The sequence below is a fragment of the Elgaria multicarinata genome, chromosome 3 (genome assembly GCF_023053635.1).
Source record: "Elgaria multicarinata webbii isolate HBS135686 ecotype San Diego chromosome 3, rElgMul1.1.pri, whole genome shotgun sequence".
NCBI lineage: Eukaryota > Metazoa > Chordata > Lepidosauria > Squamata > Anguidae > Elgaria > Elgaria multicarinata.
Genome location: NC_086173.1, coordinates 85,908,195 through 85,928,612, shown reverse-complemented (window position 1 = coordinate 85,928,612; position 20,418 = coordinate 85,908,195). Strand labels below are relative to the sequence as shown.

Sequence of the window (20,418 nt, the reverse complement as noted above, 5' to 3'; positions counted from 1 at the left end):
GTAGGAAAGGTAGAAGGAGCTGTTTACTATCAGAAGATTATCTCATTTTTCAATGCAAACATCTTCACAAAGCAGCTTACAATGTAGCATATCAACTAGAAACTATAATAGGAAAATCAATAATTCCATGATCTTAATATAATTAAATTTAAAAACAACAACCATTAAAATTATAAAATGCAGACATGCCACAATACTTTAGAAAGTTTTATTTATTTATTACATTTTTATACCGCCCAATAGCCGAAGCTCTCTGGGTGGTTCACAAAAATGAAAATCATGAAGATGCCCTCCTGTCTCAGCAATTTTCAGGTTTGCTCCTGGTTCAGAACAATTTTTTAAAGATTTCTCACAAATTCATTCCAAGTGTTTTGATGGTTATTGGCAATGGCCTCTGAGGTGAGCCAAGTCTGGGAATCCAGTAATAAATATGCTTTTTTGCAAGACACTCCAAATTCAGTGGGTTCCACATCCTAATAAGTTCATTTAGGAATGCAGCTAGGGTTCCAAAAGTACTTAAAGATGCAATCCTATGCATGGTTAGACAGAAAACAGTCCTACAACTCCTTTCCATGCCCCAGTCACCCATTCTGGCTGAGGAACGCTGGAAGTAACAGGACTTTTTAAATGTGTAAACCCGCACAGGATTGCACCCTACATCAAGTTGAAAGGGAGTACCTTGCCAATACTTCAGAAGAGAGACAGTAGGCATTTAATCTTATCCTCCACCCGTGTTACAGAATTTCCCTAAAAATCCCAGAATTCCTTTGCTATTCTCTTGCCAGCACTTAAATATTTTCTTATTCTGGTGCCACCACTTCGATGATAAAGGGGTAATGTTCGCTAAACTACTCCTTTCACTGACAATACATACTTTTAATAGATTGCTGCCTATGGCAGGCCTTACAACAGGGTAAGTAACGCAATGTCCATAAATCCAGAGGAAAGTGTGTCAATTCCGGAGCAGGAGGGTAGCTAACCAGATGGGGGTGGAAGCATGCTGTTTCTTCGGCTTTGCGGCATTTGCTAAATCCCCGTTGGTGTTGAAAACCCCCAAAACGCCTGAAGGATGCCCTGTGGAAATGCAACGCTTTCCAGAAGTAGCTGGGGCGGTGCACTGTACCTATGCCCACAGCTGCTGTTGCCAGGAGACCGAGTAGGAAGCTTGAAGCGGGAGGAGCAGAGGAGGCAGAAGGGAGTGGGCTGCCGAGGCTGGAGCAGCAGCAGCAGCGGGGAGCTCTGGGTAAGGAGTGTTCTGTTTGCTGCTGCAACGTTAAGCTGCTGCTGTTGCTTTAGGAGCGAGAGGAAACGGCGCCGGGGAGAGAGAAGGAGGGGAGCCCATTGCAGCCATGCTGAATCACAGGCACTGATTAATTCGCCCAGCTTGCGGCACCCAGAGCAGGGAGGACGGAGGGGAGACGCGGCATCGCCGAGGACAAGGAGACGAGGGTGCATGCAGAGTTCAAGCCCCACTCCGGCTGCGCACAATGGACGACGAAAGGTTTGTGCTGATCATGCTCTACGTTTGTGTGTGTGTATGCGATTAGAAGAGTGCAGGAGCCTTTGTGTTTGCGGAGAGGGGATGGCTAGGCGTTCCGAGGTTCCTGCTGGCCGATGGATCCTGAAAGGAGATCGACAAGCCTTGCCGGAATCATTAGCATCAGTCCAAAGTTGGCTGCAATAACCTTCCGGGCGACGCGATTTATTTGCGTACGTTTATTTGTCACCACCACAGAGATCGCTCCCCTGCGTCCACCCCCTACTTGCTTGAAGACTGTCACGCTCTTCGACGTGTGTGTGTGTGTGTAGGGGTGATGTTTGTACGGTGTGATTCCCCCCCGCCCCCGACTCATTCATCCCGGAATCCCCTTCATCACTTTTTACAGATTTCCCCCCTACTTCCTGTCTCCAATGGCCCTTGTTGAAACGTCTCTCCCTCCCTTCTTCCGTCTCCCCCTCCCCCCCTCTCTCAATTTGTGTGTGTGTGTTTTAAAATACGTTTGCAAGCAACTGACCTGGAGCGCCCTGGAGTTAAAATTCTTAAATTTTATTTGACGGGGCAGTCATTTTGAGGGAACAATTTCTTTTTAACCGGGGCGAAATTTTAACTTCTGATTCTGAGTTTAACAAGCTCCCCAGAAAGATGGTGAACTGGGGTGTTTGTGTGGCTAGGTATGCATGTATGTGTGTGTGACTGGTGAACACTAGACAGTAGCCAGCGAGGCATTAAAATGCGAGAGCAGTGATTACTTTCAGGGCTGCTGACTCTGGTATGAACTCTCCTTTTCTTTCCTCCTGCTCTTTTTTTCTTCTTCTTTCCACTGTTTTGGAATTCACTTTCTAATCCAGAAACACATGCCTGCTTGGTTCCTTGGCATAGCAATTACATAGGTGAAAGGCTAACTTGTTTGGGTTTAATGAAACTTAAAAACAAAAATCTGCAGGATGTGTTTGTGTGTGGGGCTGGGTTGGGGGGGAAGGGGCTAAACAGTTGCTATGGAAACATAATTTTGGTAAAGAAACACAGGGTTGATTCACACAATCTGTTTTCCTAATGTGGGATGCATTTTTTGTGCTCATAGCTGCTGACTGAATTCTTTGGGGACATGATATTTTTAGTACCTGCTTGTGCAGCCATTCAAGTAATGGTTGCACATAATACACCTGTGGCTTCTTTGATGTTCACATCATTATACAGTAGGATTTAATACGACCAGGTCATCACAGTGAGTGGCCTTGTGAGGCCCTCTGCTCACCTGATAAAAACCACCTCAACGTAAAGAAACCTTCTATTACTAAGAAAAGGAGTGTAACTAGTGAACCTGTTTTTCATTTCAATGGCGAATAGTGTATAACAAAACATTACAGAACAGTTTTTTTCCTACTGTGTCTTATACGCTTCCATTTCTGGTTGCTTATTTCAGATCTTTTAAATCTTAACCATGTTGCCAGTTTTCTAGGCACTTAAACTAACAAGAGTGTAGAACATTTACAAATCCATTGTGAAGATAATACATATGCCTCCTTTTAATTAAAACAAAGACAAAACCGCCACCAGTGACCTGTAACATGGCGGATGAAAAGGTAAACAATGAGGGGCACAGGACTAGCATTTAAGAGAGGAGTCTTGTTTTTTTTTAAATAGTGTTGTTCATTTACAATATCTGTAAAGGATTAAGTAAGAAGTTGAAACTTAATGCGTGAAACGTGTTGTGCGTGAAACATGGTGGGAGGTTGTATCAGTGTTTCCCAGTAGACAAACTAGAAATGTGTTTTCCTCCTATTGTGATGGGATGCAAACCAATGGAAACAAAACACCCACTCCCAATCAGTTTTGCTTTCTTGGAAAAACAGGATATGTAGAGCACTTCCTTTTCACATTATGAACTGGATTACCTCAGAAAAACGCTATTGGGGCAGCTTGTGCTGTGCATAGAAGAAGAGATATGAAAGCTGCTTCTTCCTATAGTATTCCTTGCCTTTGGCTGCTAACAGTTTGTGAAGGAGTGCTCCTTCTGATGATACCTTAACACTGAGATCCTTTGCATAGTTCCTTGGGAGTAAATGGCATTGAAGTGAGTGGGACATAGCCCCTGCCCCCAACTGTGAAACTCCCCCCCCTCACACACGTACCTTGTATGAGAGTTCTTCCTTTATGGTGTGAGATCATGTAGCTCAGTACATGTGCAAATAATTGCAACCATGTAGGCAAGGCTAATCATGTGGACCTTTCCCACCATGCTAGTGGTGTTGGTGAACGGTTGAATAGGAAGACTCAGTCGAATGGCTGACTCATGTGGTTGAGGCATTTTCATATGCCCCACGGCCATCTGTGAATGTACCGTGGAGGAGGCAGGGAGAACTCGTCTGCTTCATTTTTATAGCCAGTATTAAAGAAGGAAGTTTGCTGGAGAGTGTTACAGATTTGATTGGGGTGAGATGCCTTTTCAGTCAGTGCCTATTGTGCAATTTATTTATTTGATTACATGTATATACCATCCCATACCTGAAGCTTTCTGGGTGGTTTTTCTGCAATAACACAAGCAAAAGTTTTGTTTGACCTGAAACCTACTGTCCTCAAGCTCCTATATTTTATAAAATGCAATATACACTGATGATACTGTAGTGTTGTTGTTGATGATATTATCATCCTCCATTATTATTATTAATAATAATAAATAAAGACACTTGAGGCTCAATCCTACGTATGTTTAGTCAGAAAGTTTAGTCAGAAAAATGTCCCACAATTCCCAACTTTCCCTAGTCATTTACACATAGAATTGTGCCCTTAGTAAAACTGTGTGGGCTTATTACTGCGTCTTACCTGTACGCTGTCTGTAGTTGAGCCCTATGTGCTGGTGGTACTGATTCACATACTTGCACTGGGACTCTTTGTGGGCCTCCCACTGGAGTTGCTACGGGTTTGCGGCGTAGAGGATTGTGGAATACAGGCAATTGTGCATTATTCATGGTAAAAGTCTGGGACAAGGAAGGAATTAGGGATGACTACATTTAATGGATCGAATCTCTTTTTCATGTTTATGAAATTTACAGAGCAATCTCTTTAGTAGAGTTTACATACAGATAAGTACGTATAAGACTACTTCTTCAAAGTATAAAATCCTCAATGTTATACAAGCAAAATTGTGAATATGCACAATACTAGAGAGAGCGCTGCAAATTGCTGCACCATATGCTACCTAAGCACATATATCTATTAGTTTTTGTCATCTGAGAAGTTGCAGGCAAGCTGGGGGGGAGGGGGAGTTGAAAACAGAAACCACAAATTTTGCAATTTGTGTTTGTACAGAAAGTTTCATCACATCCCAATATTAATACTTTTTGGATTTGATTGTTGTATCTGTTTTTAGTATGCACAGAAATTATCATTCTCTAATGCTGTAAATTGTCTTAAAAAGAATTTCATTCCAAACGAATATTTCATAGTCTTTTTATTTAAGTGTTCCCCAATATTCCCAATTTTCTTTTGGTTTCCAACACTCCATGTTACTCTCATTCTAATCCTGTGTCGATAGAGGGAAGTATCTATCTTCACCAATGATTGTTTCTACACATTGACATTCTGGTAGATGGCATACATGGGATGTGTGCTGTTTTAAGGCACCTGCAGCTCATGGAATATGTTCAGTTGACCTTTTCCTTCCCTCTTCATTCATTAATACACTTTCCCTATCATAATTATTCATTGGTATGTAGTACCATTTGATGTCAATTATAAACTTTTCAAGCTCCCTGCCTCCCTCCCTGTGTCTGTGTCATAAGTCCCAAGCTGTGATCTCCTTTCTGGTAAATAATGACACACTGGGACAATTCCTACAACACAGTTGGCTCGCCATGAGTTATTTAACCTGCGATGTGCCGTGGTGCATGCTGTGCAAATATGCAACCCTGAATGGTGGTTGCTATGTCGTGTGAACCCAGCTGCCGGGGGTGAGGATTAAACAATCCTCGTGTAACCCTACAAGAAACTGGCACATTGTGGGTTAACTGGGGCATTGTCACAATTAGTGCCTGCATAAAACACAATTAGTGACTGCATAAAACAAAAGCAATGCCTTATTATTCTAATTAAATTTCAGGCAATATCACGAGCAGCTAGATATCTAAAGTAGTATTGGGTGAAATGCTCTTCAGATTCCATTCTTGCTTTGAAAGTGGGGATTTTCCTCCCCTCTCCCCTGCCAATACTTGATCCTACTTCATTTCATAGCTGATTACAACCACTCTTTCTCCACCCTCTTTCCTCCTCCGCTGCTGCTGCTTCAATAGCTATTTTTCTGTTTCATTCCTCTCAGTGTGATCCCAACCAGTTGGGGATCTAAGTCCCATCTAGCAGATCAGTTATAATGATTTTCTTATGTCACTATGGGCAAATGAAGATGAGGGACAATGCTTCCTTTACAGGTTACATTGGTGAGATTAGGTTAGAAAATTGCTGAATGGGGGCGGGGGGGGGAACTTAGATCCTGAAAAATGTTGTTGTCTCCACCCCAATTTTGACTCAGCACTGATCTAAAGGTCTTTCTAGTTTGTCTCTGCAGAAAGAATGCAAAGATGATGACTACAGTATCAGAATTATCAGTCTTAAACCATCAGTAGCAGCAGCTTCTCATCTGGAACGTTAGTGAAGTTCATGTCTTCATAGTTGAATGGAGCAACATTAGTCATGTTAAAATAACTGATGATGGAAATGATTTGCTCTTCGTACATGTGATCAGAAGGCTGTAGCAATTGAATTGTCTCATTTGACTGTTGGTGCCTAGGTTGCTATACATGGCAAGAAAACTAACTTGATATGCATGAATAGTACCAGTAGGGAACATACACACGAAGGTAGAACTATCAACTATTGCAGTGATGTCAGATGTGTGTTCTTTTTGCAAGAGAGATTATATGAGACTTGAGTTTTCCAAGTATTGAAATAGATGATGACTAAGTATGGTTTTCATATTTAAATAAGTCTTTGTGATCGCCTTTTCATGACTAGCAAGCAGTGAATAATTTTGAGAAGAGATTCAGATCACTCTTCGTAGCAGCAATCTGTTCTTTTTGTTTGGAAGCAGCACCAATTTTCATTTTTTTCAAATAGCAATCCTACCCACATCGGGAGATGATTATTGATTTCCTTTGACCATCAAATCTTGTTTTACCAAGCCTCCTGAACTTTTCCAATCCAATATCCTATATACCTCTTGACTGTTTGTCTTTCTGCATTATGACGTTTTCTCCAAAAACCACTTGTTCTTTAGTTGTCTTCTACCTATGTTGGTCTACTCAAAAAGAAATGGAAAAAGCACAACAGAGTAATTCCTTCATTAGAGCCAACCAAAACGTCACACAATACTGAGCAAATTTTCAAGTTCTCCAGAATTCTTCTTCAAGCTCTGCTAAGAAAAATGGGTGTAGAGGAGGGGAAAAAGAGTGTCTGGTCATGACGTATGATCTTGGAAGGTCTGCAGTTTAATAGTCTTAAAATGGAGTGCAGAAGTCTCATTGAGTAGATGACCCTGCCTTGATTGGACTGAGGGCTGCAGAGAAATCTGAGTAAGTGCTGGATTTTATATTTTCAAATAATGAGGGAACAGCTACCATTGATAGTAACAAACGGTAGTGCAGTGCTAGCGCTGATGACGTTGCATTAGCGTAACCCAACACTAGTGTAACATCACTAGCGCTTACTAGTACAAAGGGGGGTATTGGCAATTTGCTGCTGAAACACGCTTCCACCAAATTTCAGTGGCAAATCACTACTTTCCCTGTTAGCTCTACTGTTGATTTATGCTAGCACAATGTCTTTAGTGCCAGTGCTGCACCACCATTGGGTACTACTGAATGAGAGAAGTGGAGCTGCAACAGTATTGTCATGAATTCATCCCCTTAACCAGGTGCCCCATCCAAAGGTCTTCCATTCCCAGTGTGTTCTTGAAGGGGGTGCTTGTTACAGAATAGGGATTCTGTTGATATATAATGGCCCACTCACCAAGAGACTCCCTACCTGACATAGCCATGATGGCCTTGAGGGTGGTGTTGAAATCTCTTAACCTGGTTCCACTTGGGATTTCAATATAAATGCTGAGGCTCCCCTGTCAGTTGTGACAACCATTGTTCTGTCCTAGGTCATTTCTGACCCCACACATTCAACTGAATGTGGGGATGAAAGTGATCTGGAGCTGTGAGAACTTAATTTAATTCATTTCTCATGGGCAGTTCACTACCTGCTAGGGTATAGACTTATGGATACTCTTTGCCTCTGCAGGGGTGGAGTGCCTGTTAAAATTAGGAAGCTGATGGATCCAAATTGTTTTCTGATTGGTCTTGGAGATGTTCCTGTCTTTTCTGCAGGAGATGTTCCTGTCTTTTCTGCAGGAGATGGTCCTGTCTCTTCTACAGATGAACCTGACTAATCTCTTGTCAACCTATGGAATGGGAAATGTCTTGGAGGATGTTGACACAATTGTTCCTGAGCATCCTCTATCACTTAGTAGATGCGGCTTCCTGGTTTTCTAGAGAGCTGGGGTGATGAAATGGCTGGGAAGACAACTGGAGTAGTGGTGGTGGAAGACACCAAGCTTTGGCCTGAGATACCCAAAAATACATCTTCTCCCTTATGAACGTGTTTATGTATTAAGGTGTTCTATGACCCTCCTGTGTCTCTTGGCAACATTTGAAGTGTGTTTAGTTGGGAGATGGGAAAGAGCCTTTTCTTTGGCTACATGTAGACTCTGTACCTAGGGAACTCTGCCTCACTTCCCCTATGATGTTTGAAGATCTCTTTCTTTTGACAAGCTTGCTAGGTTGTTAATTTTAATCTCTCTGGCATATGAATTCTTAATCTATTTTATCTGTTGTCTCTGGTTTATCATGTGTGCTTGGCTGATATGAATATGGGCATTCACACATGTTCATGTTCTTTTAAGCTTTGAGTCAATGAGTTCCACTAAAAATGGGCACATTATTGAGAAGAATAAAGGAGTGATGGTAAGAGTCTGTCTCGGTGTTCAACAATGTAGGCTCTCCCAAAGATTGTATAGTAGAGGGCTCCAATGCAGCTAATATCTCCCCAGAGCCAACAGCACTTGGTTAAAAGATAATATAAAACTTAGCAAATAATGCAGAAAAAGGAAGAAGACTTCCAGCTAGCTAAGGGACATTAGGGAGACAATAAGGTTTGAGAGAGATAATGCACCCTAAGTCTGCATGGCTTAAGTTTGAAGCAAGAGATTCTAGTGGAAACAAAGTAAAGGGAAGCATAGGAGTCACAAGTTTTTCCTTGAGTTCTCCTAGTAAGGATTCCTTGGGAAACAGATGCCTAAAATTAAGTGCCTTCTACCCCCTGGTATTATTTATGGGTCTTTAAGTAAAAATATTCGTTAAGTCTCTGTTTCCTGATGTCTCATTGCATCTTTGATTGATTAGCATGTTAAAAGGATTGAGAGGTGCCATTAGGCAGAGAGGCTGACCCTTTAATTCTTTCCCTCTAGGTATCTATTAGAAGGAAGGAATTTACACTAGCACATAAGTAGAATCCATTCCTAGCTAGGATGGTGGAGAAATTTATTTTGTTTACATTTTAACACAAATTTACCTAATTTTGCACTTCTGAACAATACTGAAACGCCATCAAAAATCACACTTCCAGGAATTTTGGAATGGAGTTCTCCAAAACGTGCATACAGAAATCCATATATTAGGAGAATAGTCACACAAAAATGCATATGTTTTATTTATTTATTAAAACATTTGTATCCCGCTCTATTATCACTGGGATCTCAGGGCAGTGTACAAATAAAATCATGTAACCATGGAGAATTTAGCCCTCGAAGGCTTTGATAAAAAGCCATGGTTTAACTTGGTGCCAAAATGAAGCCAGTGTCTGTGCCGGTTGGGCCTCCAAGGGGAGGGTATTCCACAAGTAGAGAAAGCCCTCTCCCACATCCCACCATAATGTATGTCTCATGCTGGTGGGATGCAGAAGAGGGTTCCTCCAACAGATCTCAAATCTCGGGCAGGCATATATAGGGAGAGGCGCTCCCTCAAGTACTGAGGTCCCAAGCCATTTAGGGCTTTGAATATCATTGCCAACACCTTGAATTCCGACCAGAAGCGTATAAACAGCCAATGCAATTCTTTTAAGACCAGTGTTATATGGTCTTTATACTGTAAGTCGTTCTGGTGAGCAGTCTAGCTGCTGCATTTTGCACCAGCTGCAACTTCCAATTCATCTTCAAGGGCAGCCCCACATAGACTGCATTGCAATAGTCTAATTGGGAAGTTACCACCTATTCGACTACTGTGGCTAGGTTGCCCTGCTAGGAAAAGCCATAGCTTGTGTATCAGCCGAAGCTGATCCCAAATACTCCAGGCCACGGACTCCACCTGGGCCTCCAGTGACAAGGAGTACTCCAAAGCTATGCTCCTGCTCCTCCAGAGGGAGTGCAACCCCATCCAGAACAGGTCGTTTACCCAATTCCTGGACTCGGGAACCACCAATCCACAGAGCTGTCTTATCAGGATTCAGCTTCAGTTTGTTAGCCCTCATCCAGCCCATTACAGCCTCCAGGCACTGGTCCAGCACCTTCACCACTCTAGCTGACTTGGTCGACAAAGAGAAATAGAGCTGAGTACCATCAGCATACTGTTGGCACCCAAACCCCTAGTGACGTCTCCCAGTACCTTCATATATTAGGAAGATCGGTTACAAAAGTGTGTCCTCTGCAAAATTGCATACAACCCCCCCTCACGTATTACGAGAAATATGCACAAATATACTTAAGAATTTTCATGTGGATGTAAAAATAATAAAGTTCAGCCAGATGGGACCTAAAAATGAGAGAAAGAAATTGACAGATTGGTCCATCCCTATCTTAGCCAGACTGTTTCTTGATGTTGTATGCCCAGGGCGTGTTTAACTTTAACAAGTGGTATGAGAAATAGTAAGATACAGAGGATTAGGCAAAAGAGATGAAAATATTAGACTTAGCCTAATATGCCGATATGTACCCAAAGCGTAATATGCAAACTTGCTGGCTGGGGAATGCTGGGAATTGTAAGACTTTTTTCTGACTATGCATGAATGGGATTGCGCCCTTAGAAGCTTATGTGTGGTTTTGCAATGGAAGAGTTTCCTTGCCTTTTGAGCCTCCTGGATCCAATGGCAGTAGAGCTGGAGCAGTTGGCAACACTCTTGTTCTTTTTTTAATTAAAATTATGTTTTTTTATTGTTGTGAGCTGCCTTGAACATTGTATCAGACAGGCGTGATATCAATATTTTAAATTGTTTCATTGTTCCACAGCTATGTCGGTAGCCTGCATGTGTTTACAGAGAAGGTGCATGGAACCTTCATGATTGAAAGGCTAAGCTCTCTTTCCTGATGTATGTGCATTCGCTGTACTGTCATGGCCCATATGAATGGTTGCTACACTCCACCGCCCCCCCCCCAGTGTGTATTGACTGCGTGCACCATAGTCTGTGGGGTAGTGCTGATGTGAATGGGGCTCATTACAAAAGGGGTGGGCAAAGGGTAGATGTACGAGTGATTTGCTGTAGATAGCAAGGGTTTTCAACTCTCAATGGTTTAAAAATAGTGCTAACAAACATCCTTTCCCCCTTCCCCCTCCTAAATTAAACAAAGCTTGAGGGAGTACAGGAGTAGATTTGTGTGAGAGCTCCAGTTCTGGTACTGAAAACAAATTCCTGGGCTAAACATGTGCTCAGAGGCACCTTGGTCTGCAAATCTATGGACACTTTCCTGAGCTGCGATTCTGCACCTGGCTCCAATTGATGGACCTCAGGTTTCAAGAGGGAAAACCGTAGACCCTTTAAGCCTGCCTCCCCCGCTTTATGAAATACAAATTTATTTATTTATTTGACTTATACCCTGCCTTTCTACCAAAAAATGACACTCAAGGTGGCCAATCATTGTCCTGAGGTGCTCATAATCTAACATTTTGTCACAGGGGAGACAATAAAGGTAATTGGGGTGATGTTACTAGTGTTAATTAGGGAAAATATTTTAGTTATATATAGTTAGGCTTATTTACAATAGGTTACAGGGTTAGTAACATTTGATCCAAATTTCACGCTTTTATTCCAAAGCGAGTGTTTCTAAACCTTAACGCAAGGGTGGGCAGAAAGTAGCTCTCCAGAGATTTTGGACTTCTACTCCCAGAACCCCTGTCAGCATAGCCAAATATCTGGAATGCTGGGAGTTGTAGTCCAAATATCTGAAGATCTGCTTACTAATACCCCTGCCTCAATGGCTTTTATATCCGTGCCCTTAAAGAAACCTTGGGTAGAAAAGTCAACTGTTGTTAAACAGGGCAACAGAATAGCTGCCATTTTCTTGGTGGCATGTAAATTAACATAGCTATACCCATTGATGAGCTTTTAGAGAATAGAGTCTATAAGACTGGAGGATGTTGGCCTGTTTTGTGATGATAAATCATCCCTCTGTAGAAGAGGCTTGTGCCCAGAATATGGTGGGTCTTCTGAATAAATACGGTAACCATTCCTAAACTTCACGCCAGGGTACAAGTAGTATGTTGTAAAAGAACTGCTAGTGTGGTGTGAGAAATAAATTAATGGCTCCTGTGAACATGAAGCACCAAGCCACAAAGAAAATGCCACCTATTTCATAGTCCACCACGGGAAGAGCCTTCAGTGTGGTGGCCCCCCTCCTATGGAATTCCCTGCCTTTGGAGGTCAGGCAGGTGCCAACTTTGTATTCCTTCCAGCACCTCCTGAAAACGTCAGCGTTCCAGGATGCCTTCCCTTAATGACCAACCACGGTTTTATTTGCACTTTATTTCTTTTAAAAATGTACTTTTAATGTGTTTTTATTCTGTTTTTATTCTTTCATAAAAAAAAAAGAAATGTGCTCTGAAAGTCTTGAATGGGGAGCAGTATATAAATATTGTAAATACAGTAAATACAGTAAATAACTCTGCCTGATTCACTTCCTCCCAGTCTTTGTGTAATTCTGTTACATTGGCCAAGGATGGAAGCCGAAGGTTTTGCCATGTCTACAGTGGCAGGCCATTAAAGCAAGTGAGCATATATGTTAATGGCATACAAACAGAGCACAGCATCTTGGTATTCAAACAGTTACTTTTAAATAGTCTAGCACTGCTGCTAGGGCGATTGGGTCAAGGAGAAATGTTCTCTACGTTGGCCCCAGTGAAACCCTTAACGTGATTGGAAGGCAGGTGTACTCAGCATTCGTGGAGCTACTATGAATAATCACATTGACGGCAGAGGCAAAAATGCAGAGCAAGAAAATAAGTGTAAGCCGTGAAATTTTCAAAACATTACGGATGCTTAAAGAATAGGGAGGTGAGAAGGCAATTTCCTTTATATCAGCTAGTTGGCAACATTCTCCCCATCCTTCTATCCCAGTTTAGTCCAAGGGTGTCAAACTCAAATGGGTTGGAGGGCCAAACTCTCCCTTCAGCAGGGCCCAAACATCCTTTTTGAGGGCCCAGTACAATCTTGGAAGCTCCCACATTTACACCATGGCACACAATGGGATTTTTCTTCAACTCAGCCTCTCCGTTTGCTCTTTTTGTTTAAAGTAACATCCAGTCTGAAGAAGACGCCAAGCATGCTGGCTACAGCCCTCTTCATTAATTAGAAAAAGTGTAGGCTTTACACGCAAGGAGAAGGAGTGAGTATGAGGATGCTAGCTCTGTTTCTTTCCCCCTCTTCCTTGGATTGAGGGTAACTGTCTGCAGTGAAAGAGCCTCCTCTGTTCATGAACCCTGATTTTCCAAAGTTCCCCACTGGTAGATGTAGAGGACAATGATGAAGTGGGGTGGAGTTAGCATACTTGTTCCCTCTTCTCATGTGTAGAGCCTGCATGCTTTCTAATGATTGAACAGGGCTTATTTTGCAACCTTTGGTTGGTTCTTAAAAAAAACCAAAAAACATATTAAGCTGTTGATGTTTTGATTTTTAATTATTATTCAAATGCACCAATGCAGCATCAAAGGTTTTATAAGTAGATCTATTCACTTTATAGCGTTATTTTTCTCGACTTTTTCATTGCAAAATTACAAATTATCTCCCCAAAGTCAATTTCTCTTGCAAGTTCTCACTCAATAGACAAAGGTGTGGCTTAAATATTCTTGTCTCGTGTGTGTGTGTGTGTGTGTGTGTGTGTGTGTGTGTGTGTGTGTGTGTGTGTGAGAGAGAGAGAGAGAGAGAGAGAGAGAGAGAGAGAGAGAGAGAGAGAGAGACAATTAGACACAGATATGGACTTGTGGAACATACCAGTGGCACTGTGTCCCACTGTCCCTGAGATCAGTGGTCCTGATTACTATGGTGCTTTGCCTGTTCCACCAGCTGTTACTCCTTCTCACCTATGTAGAAGGAAGCCTGGGACTGGCAGTTCTGGAGTGAGCCTGGTACATAGAGAAGCACAAATCTCCCTGTCTCTCAAATTAGCAAGTCTTAGTTTCACTGCACAAGCACACTCTGTCTCTGGGCTACCAACTGCTTGTCCAGGATGTTGCTTCTTGTGTTCCAACACTTTCTGATTTGGCTCTGGCATATCTCGCAAGATCTGTACAATAGGTGCACAGATATGGGGAAATACGCTGCCATAAATAGTCTCAAGCACAGCCTATAATTTAGCGGCATTTTCCCTCTAATGATAATGCATTTTCAACCTGGACTGCCCCCCACTTGCCCCGCTGCCGCGATCTCTGAGCCCAGATAACGTATCCCTTCCCCTGATTGGGGCCTAGGGTCCACACCCATATTCTTGCTATCAAAACCTCCAGTCCTTTTGACTTGCCACCTAGCCCTACTATGCTGCCTTCCACACTTTACCAGCCAAAATCTTTCACCCGAATGACTGCTGCCTTCACCTGCCGGCTCCTCCCTTTTGCTGCTCTCTCTTTCCCACTGCATACGCCTTCTGTGTGCCACTGCTTGCCATAGAAAATCCTTCCACATGCCAAAACAACCATCCCAGTCCCACGAACATAAGCAATCCCTATCATCTAGTTCTCTTTTTCCACAGACCAACGCCTTCCTCCCCACCCCACCCCTTTCCCCTCGGCATATGCTGGCAAAATTCAGAATCCACCCTTCTTAACTGCCAGCGTATCTGAAAGGGGGGAAGGGCGTGCTGTAGCTGTCATTGGAAGGTCAGGTGCTTTTTGCCATTAAGGTGAAACTCTGAAGACGATGCAGTCTTTGTGTGGAGCGAGAGAAAGGTGGCTTGGGAGGAGGAGACTGAGAATTGGGGATTGCTGGACAGCCAGGGGAATATTTTGGGGCAGGGGCAGAATAGAGCTGGAGTGAAGAGGGAGCTGAAAGGAGTGGCTACTAGTCCTGATGGCTATATACTACCTCCAGTATCAGAGGCAGTAAGCCTATGTAAACAGCAGCAAACACACACTCCTGGTGTGAAAAGGGTTCTAGCTGGCCTGAAAAGGGTTCTGTGTAAATGACGTTGGCTTGCCTGTGCATACAGTGTTGCCACACCAGAGGTTTGTGGCCTGTAATGCATAGTGGCTGAGGGACAAGTTTAAAAGTGATGTTGGCTGTGTGAAATGCTGCACAGGTAAATTGTTTTTGCTTGCCCAGTGTCATGTTTTAATCTGGCCTCTGGTTCAGTTAACCGTCACCTTTGAGGAAATGTTTACCTGCAGCCATGTTGGCCGTGCTGTTAGTGATTTTTTGTTTGTTTTTTGTTTAGAGACGAACTGGTTTGGCAAGGTTTTATGTTTGTTTCTGGGCTAAGTGGAGGAACGGCATTGCCTTTAGATCTATAACCTGTCTTTTGGGGATTAAAAACACACATTTAGCCTGAGTTATTTTGCCCATTTCAGATTAAACGCAACTGGTATGTTTTTGTTTATACCTCCTTTTCCCCCTACAAAAGAAGGTGTCGATCAAAGTGGCTTACAAAATATATAAAACATAAAAACAATAACTAATCCTTAAAATACACACATAACAAGCTAAATGCAGCAGCTTTTAAGGTCCAATTGACCATAAAGTCACACTCAGATGTTGGGGAAAGACACATGGGTGGATTTTTATGACATATAATCCTTTGCTTCACCACCTGTTCAAGTCCTGGCTTTTCAGTGTGCAATGACAGTTGTTTATTGTGCCACCATAAAGGTTTGTGAAATGTGTGCAACTATTCGGATTGTATGTGTAGTGAAGAAAACACATTCCCTGAACTCTCATGTTAACCCAGTTTTAAAGTAAGGTGAATTAGGCAGAAAGATTCATTAGGTGGTTTTACATGTTACATGGAAGAAATTATCAGTGATGTAGAAGTCAGATAACTTTTAACTATCCCTTCTACAATCCTTAGAAGCACAGCAAGAGGATGCATGACTCCCCTGTTCCTGCTTCTTTCTAACCTGCGCCAAACTTGTACTCTTGATTTGTCCCAGGTGTAATAAAAATATTGTTTTTTTTTAAATAAAAAGCTGCAGTAGATAGGCCAGTAGTAAATCCTGTGTGGCTTTGCTTGTGCATTTTTAAACCCATATGGCATCTCCCTCCCCCTATCTTTTTTTTAAAAAAAAATAAAAATGGATGGGCAGAGTTATATACATGCTTCATTTGAAACTTTAAAAGCTCATGTCTAGTATCCACAAATATTTGGCTTAGTTCAGCAAAGAACTTATGCACGTATTCCTACCACATATTTCACATAGTTACGTAGAAGGCATGCACTTTGGCATAGTTTGAGATCTCAAAGGGGATTCCAGTTACAGTTCACATGGTATAGACAGCTGCTTATGCCAGATAAAACCTTGTAACCACTTGTGATACAAAGTCAGTGGCTTTGCATAAATAGTCATTATTTTGTCTTAATTCTTAAGAGTACAAAGGGATGTTCAGTTCATCTTTTTCTTGTCCTTTAGCATCAAGCGGTGCCCTCAACCACCTGAGGCAGATGAAGATAAGGACCAGCGAACAGTGACCATCAATCCTTGTCACATGGGGAAAGCATTCAAAGTCATGAACGAATTAAGGAGGTACTTCTTTGTATTCCGTTTTCATCATCTTGCAATTATTAGCCAGTTGTTAGTTGGAATGGGAGGCATTTAAGCTCTAGTTTGACTTTGAAAAACTAGAAAAGGAGGCCCCAGTTCAAGGGTCACCTTGAAACTTGTTTGCATCCACTTCATATGGGTCTCCCAGATCACATGTGTGCCTCTCACTCCAGAATGGGGTTGCTGAGGCTGGTATTGAAAGTACATATGTTGTTCAGATGAACCACTTGACGCAGATCTTCAGATGTCATTGAGATAATGTGGAAGCTACCTGTGGGAAAAACGCAAGCCAATGTGGCTACATGTTTGAGAAGGTCCTGAACAACCCTCCCTGCTGCCCCCCATTGCTGGGCTTTCTGTCCTTCCCACCCATGCACCCTGTTTCTAGATGCACCTAGAAACAGCTGTTTCTAGAAACAGCTGTTTCTAGATGCACCTAGAAACATAGCCACCCATTGCTACGTGGGCACTCAATTACTCCCCCCACCCTGTGGCTGAGCTGTGGTAGATTTATTGGAAAGCTTAGCAGGAATGCTGGCAATGGCTGTTTGGCACTTCTGTCAGCACTGGGTTTGTTTGTTTTTTAAGTGGCCCACTTTGGCCAGTGGGATCAGTCATCAGTGGTGGTGGGCTTTCAGGGCCCTGGCACTTGCCCAACCAATCTCTTTGCTGATGCCAGGCCCAAGGCAAGCACACTATAAAGATTATATTTTTGAACTGGCCTAGAATTCTGCTACTTTCAGTACAAATTCTCATCCTTTGCTTTTTCTGCCCTTCATGCACATACACTGCTGCTTTACAAAAAAATAAAATAAATCCACTCCTACCAGAATCTTCAGAATGTTTCTTGAGTAAAATAATCTCTCTCCAAACAAAAAATGGTTTTAACGCCCTTCTCTATTTGGCACAAATCTCCACATAATCAAGATTATGTTAAGCAGAGAGGGCTATTTAAAAACCAATAATGCAATTTTACCAGTATTGTGACACCTACACCTAATTGCAGAGGAAAAATTGCCAGTTTTCTATTTCATTTCTGTTTGACTGCCAACCCTCCTACATGCCAATTAAAAATGTCATGTCAGTTAAGAGAGTACTTCACCATGCCTCCTACCAAATGTGCATGTTTAGGCTCCTAGTTGTATTGTAATAATACAAGACACATGCTAAGTGCATTCTGTTTTTAAATACCATAAAACCTTGCCTAGTTCATCATTGCTTTAGAACGTGGGACACTGGAGCAGGAGTTGGGTCTAGGATCTGACTTCCTTGAGAGGAAGGACTCTGCTTGCAGAATGTCCTTCCACCCAGTTTTTGGGGATCCCTCATCCCCCCGTCCCCGATACACACCATAGCTCACAATGTTCAGCAGGGTCTCCTGACTATGTAGCATTTTCAGAAGGCTGGAGGGGCTGCTCTGGGAAGGAACAGGCGAGGAAGTCCATTTCCACCAGCGCAACTGATCCAGCTTAAATCTGGATCCAACCCCAGGTGGGGAAGTCTATAAATAATGGCTCAGAGATAAGCAATCACTTCTGTAATTGAGATAGGGATGTTTGTCTTCTGTTGTTCTGAGTTCACATGTGTCTTTTCTGCACATCTGCCCAGTGTATACTATTTAGAGATACAGTGATGTTACTCCATAATGCCTTTATTTGCAAGATGCATTAAACAGATAATTGTGAATAGTGTATCTGTTCCTTGCCATGTGAAGAGATACAGCTTCTTGTACACAAACAAGTGTAAGATTCTGTCTGGGTCATACCATATTTTTGCATGGTAACATACAAGACAATCGTATTTTACTGCATATCATATGAGAGATGTCACAGGAGGATCACTTATGAAACATAATGCAAGCGTAAACAACACATCAGCATAAGGGGCACATGTGCATAATTATTTTGCTTTTCTGGGAAATGAAAAGTGCCAATTTTTAGAGATGTATTCATTAAAGATAGGTCAAAATGGTATTACTAAATAAAGCAGTGACTGTATCTACTGAAACTAGTATTTATAGATGTATATATCTATAAATCTCCCTAAAATTATATGTGTATGTGCATCTTAAGAAAGCTTGTAACAGTTGGATAATTCTTACTGTGCTTTAAAAATTCATTTGTTCACACAAACCGATTGGCAACTTTGTGACAAAGGGTAGATCTCCTTGCCCAGTTTGAGACTCACTGTATTAAAAACAAAAAAGCCAAATATGGTTTGATAAATTGGCAGTGGAATTACCCTCCTAACTAGTAAATCCTCTCCAGAATAGCCTTTCCCGACCTGATATCCTCCAGATGTTTTGGGCTACAGCTCCCAGCATTCCTGCCCATTGGCCTTGCTGGCTAGGACTGATGGGAGTTGAAGCCTAAAACAACTGGAGAGCACCAGGCTATAGAAGAATGTAAACAAATGTTTTCGGACATCCTGTTCACACAATGGCCAATCAGCTGCCCACAGGAAACCTACAAGCAAGACTTGAGTGCAGCAGCACACTTCTGCCCATGTTCCCCAGCAACTGTTGTACATAGGCATACGGCCTCTGATCCTGGAAATAGCATATAGCTGTCAGGACTAATAGCCATTAATAGCATTCTCCTCCATGAATTTGTCCAATCTCCCTTTAAATGCATCCAAATTGGTGGCCATCATTATGTGTCTGTTTCCACAACATGCAAATCTACATTCAGTAGATGAGTATGGGTTGTTTGTTGAACTGTAGGTTATTGTGTTGTTTTAACACAGCCAGGGTGACTTGTTAACCATGCACTGTGGCTTATTTTTCTCAAACAAGCAAACTTGTGAACCCATGGTTTGTTGTTGGGTTTTTGGGGTTGGTTAACAACCCACACTGCATGATTAACAAGTCATGCTAGTTATGTTCAGACGACACAATACCCCATCTTAACCCATGGTTCAGCAAACAACTCACACTCAACCACTGAGTGTGGGTCAGCCTGTTGTCTGAACAGCCCCTGAGTCTTGTGATAGCAAATTCCATAGTTTAACTATGCACTGTGTAAAGAAGCACTTCCTTTTATCTGTTCTAATTCTACCACTAATCAGCTTCATGCAATGGCCCCAGGTTTGAATAATAGCAGAAGAAAAATATCTCTCGATTTACTTTCTCCACACCATTCCATGCATAATTTTGTTCACCTCTATCCTATCTCCCCTCACTCACCTTTTCTCTAAACTAAACAATCCCAGATATTGTTTCCTCATAGGGGAGCTGCTCCAGACCCTTGATCATTTTAGTTGCTCTTTTCTGTACTTTTTCCTACCCTAGAATATCCTTCTTTTAGGTGCAGTGACCAGAACTGTACACACTATCCCAAGTGTGGTCACACCGTAGATTTGTATAAAGGGAGCGGCAAAAACACACAGTCGAATTGCACTATTTACCAAAATGTCTGGCCATGACAGGAATAGAGCACTCTTCAGAGGCTAACTGCAGTGTTGCTCCTTGTTTAGTGCAACCAGCAGTGACCTTTAGATGTTCTAGCAATGGTGTGGGAGCCGCTTTTCCGTGGGTCTATCCCACAGTGCTACTATAACACATAAAGGCTTCATGCCATGTTGTCTGGGAGCAGTTGCTTGACAGTGATCCATGCTTCTTGCTTTGCTTATGTGGAGGTCAGCCTTTAAACAAAGCAGCATGGTGGTGGGGTGAAGACAAGGAAAAGCAGTTCCCACACCAGAGCGGTAAGGTCAAAAAGGCAGCAGAATGATGTGAAGAAATATGTTTCTTACTTTCTTGGGGCTGCGAGTGCTTCTAATTCTTCTCTGCTGGCACAGAAAATGAGGGGACTAGAGTACAGTTGTTTGCGTGCCTGAGCACTTGGCTGCCTAAGTTATTTAGGAGATGCATTG

The 20,418-nt window shown here is 42.3% G+C and overlaps 1 protein-coding gene across 1 annotated transcript in view; it reads left to right on the top strand.

The window, feature by feature from the left end:
• Nucleotides 1–1,206: 1,206 nt before the first annotated feature.
• Nucleotides 1,207–20,418, top strand: part of KLHL3 (kelch like family member 3) — a 52,873-nt gene continuing 33,661 nt past the window's right edge. Inside the window, exons 1-2 of the mRNA XM_063120776.1 lie at nucleotides 1,207–1,501; nucleotides 16,414–16,527. Of these exons, the coding sequence (XP_062976846.1) occupies nucleotides 1,488–1,501; nucleotides 16,414–16,527 (128 nt within the window). The 5' untranslated portion in view covers nucleotides 1,207–1,487. The remainder of the gene's footprint in view (nucleotides 1,502–16,413; nucleotides 16,528–20,418) is intronic.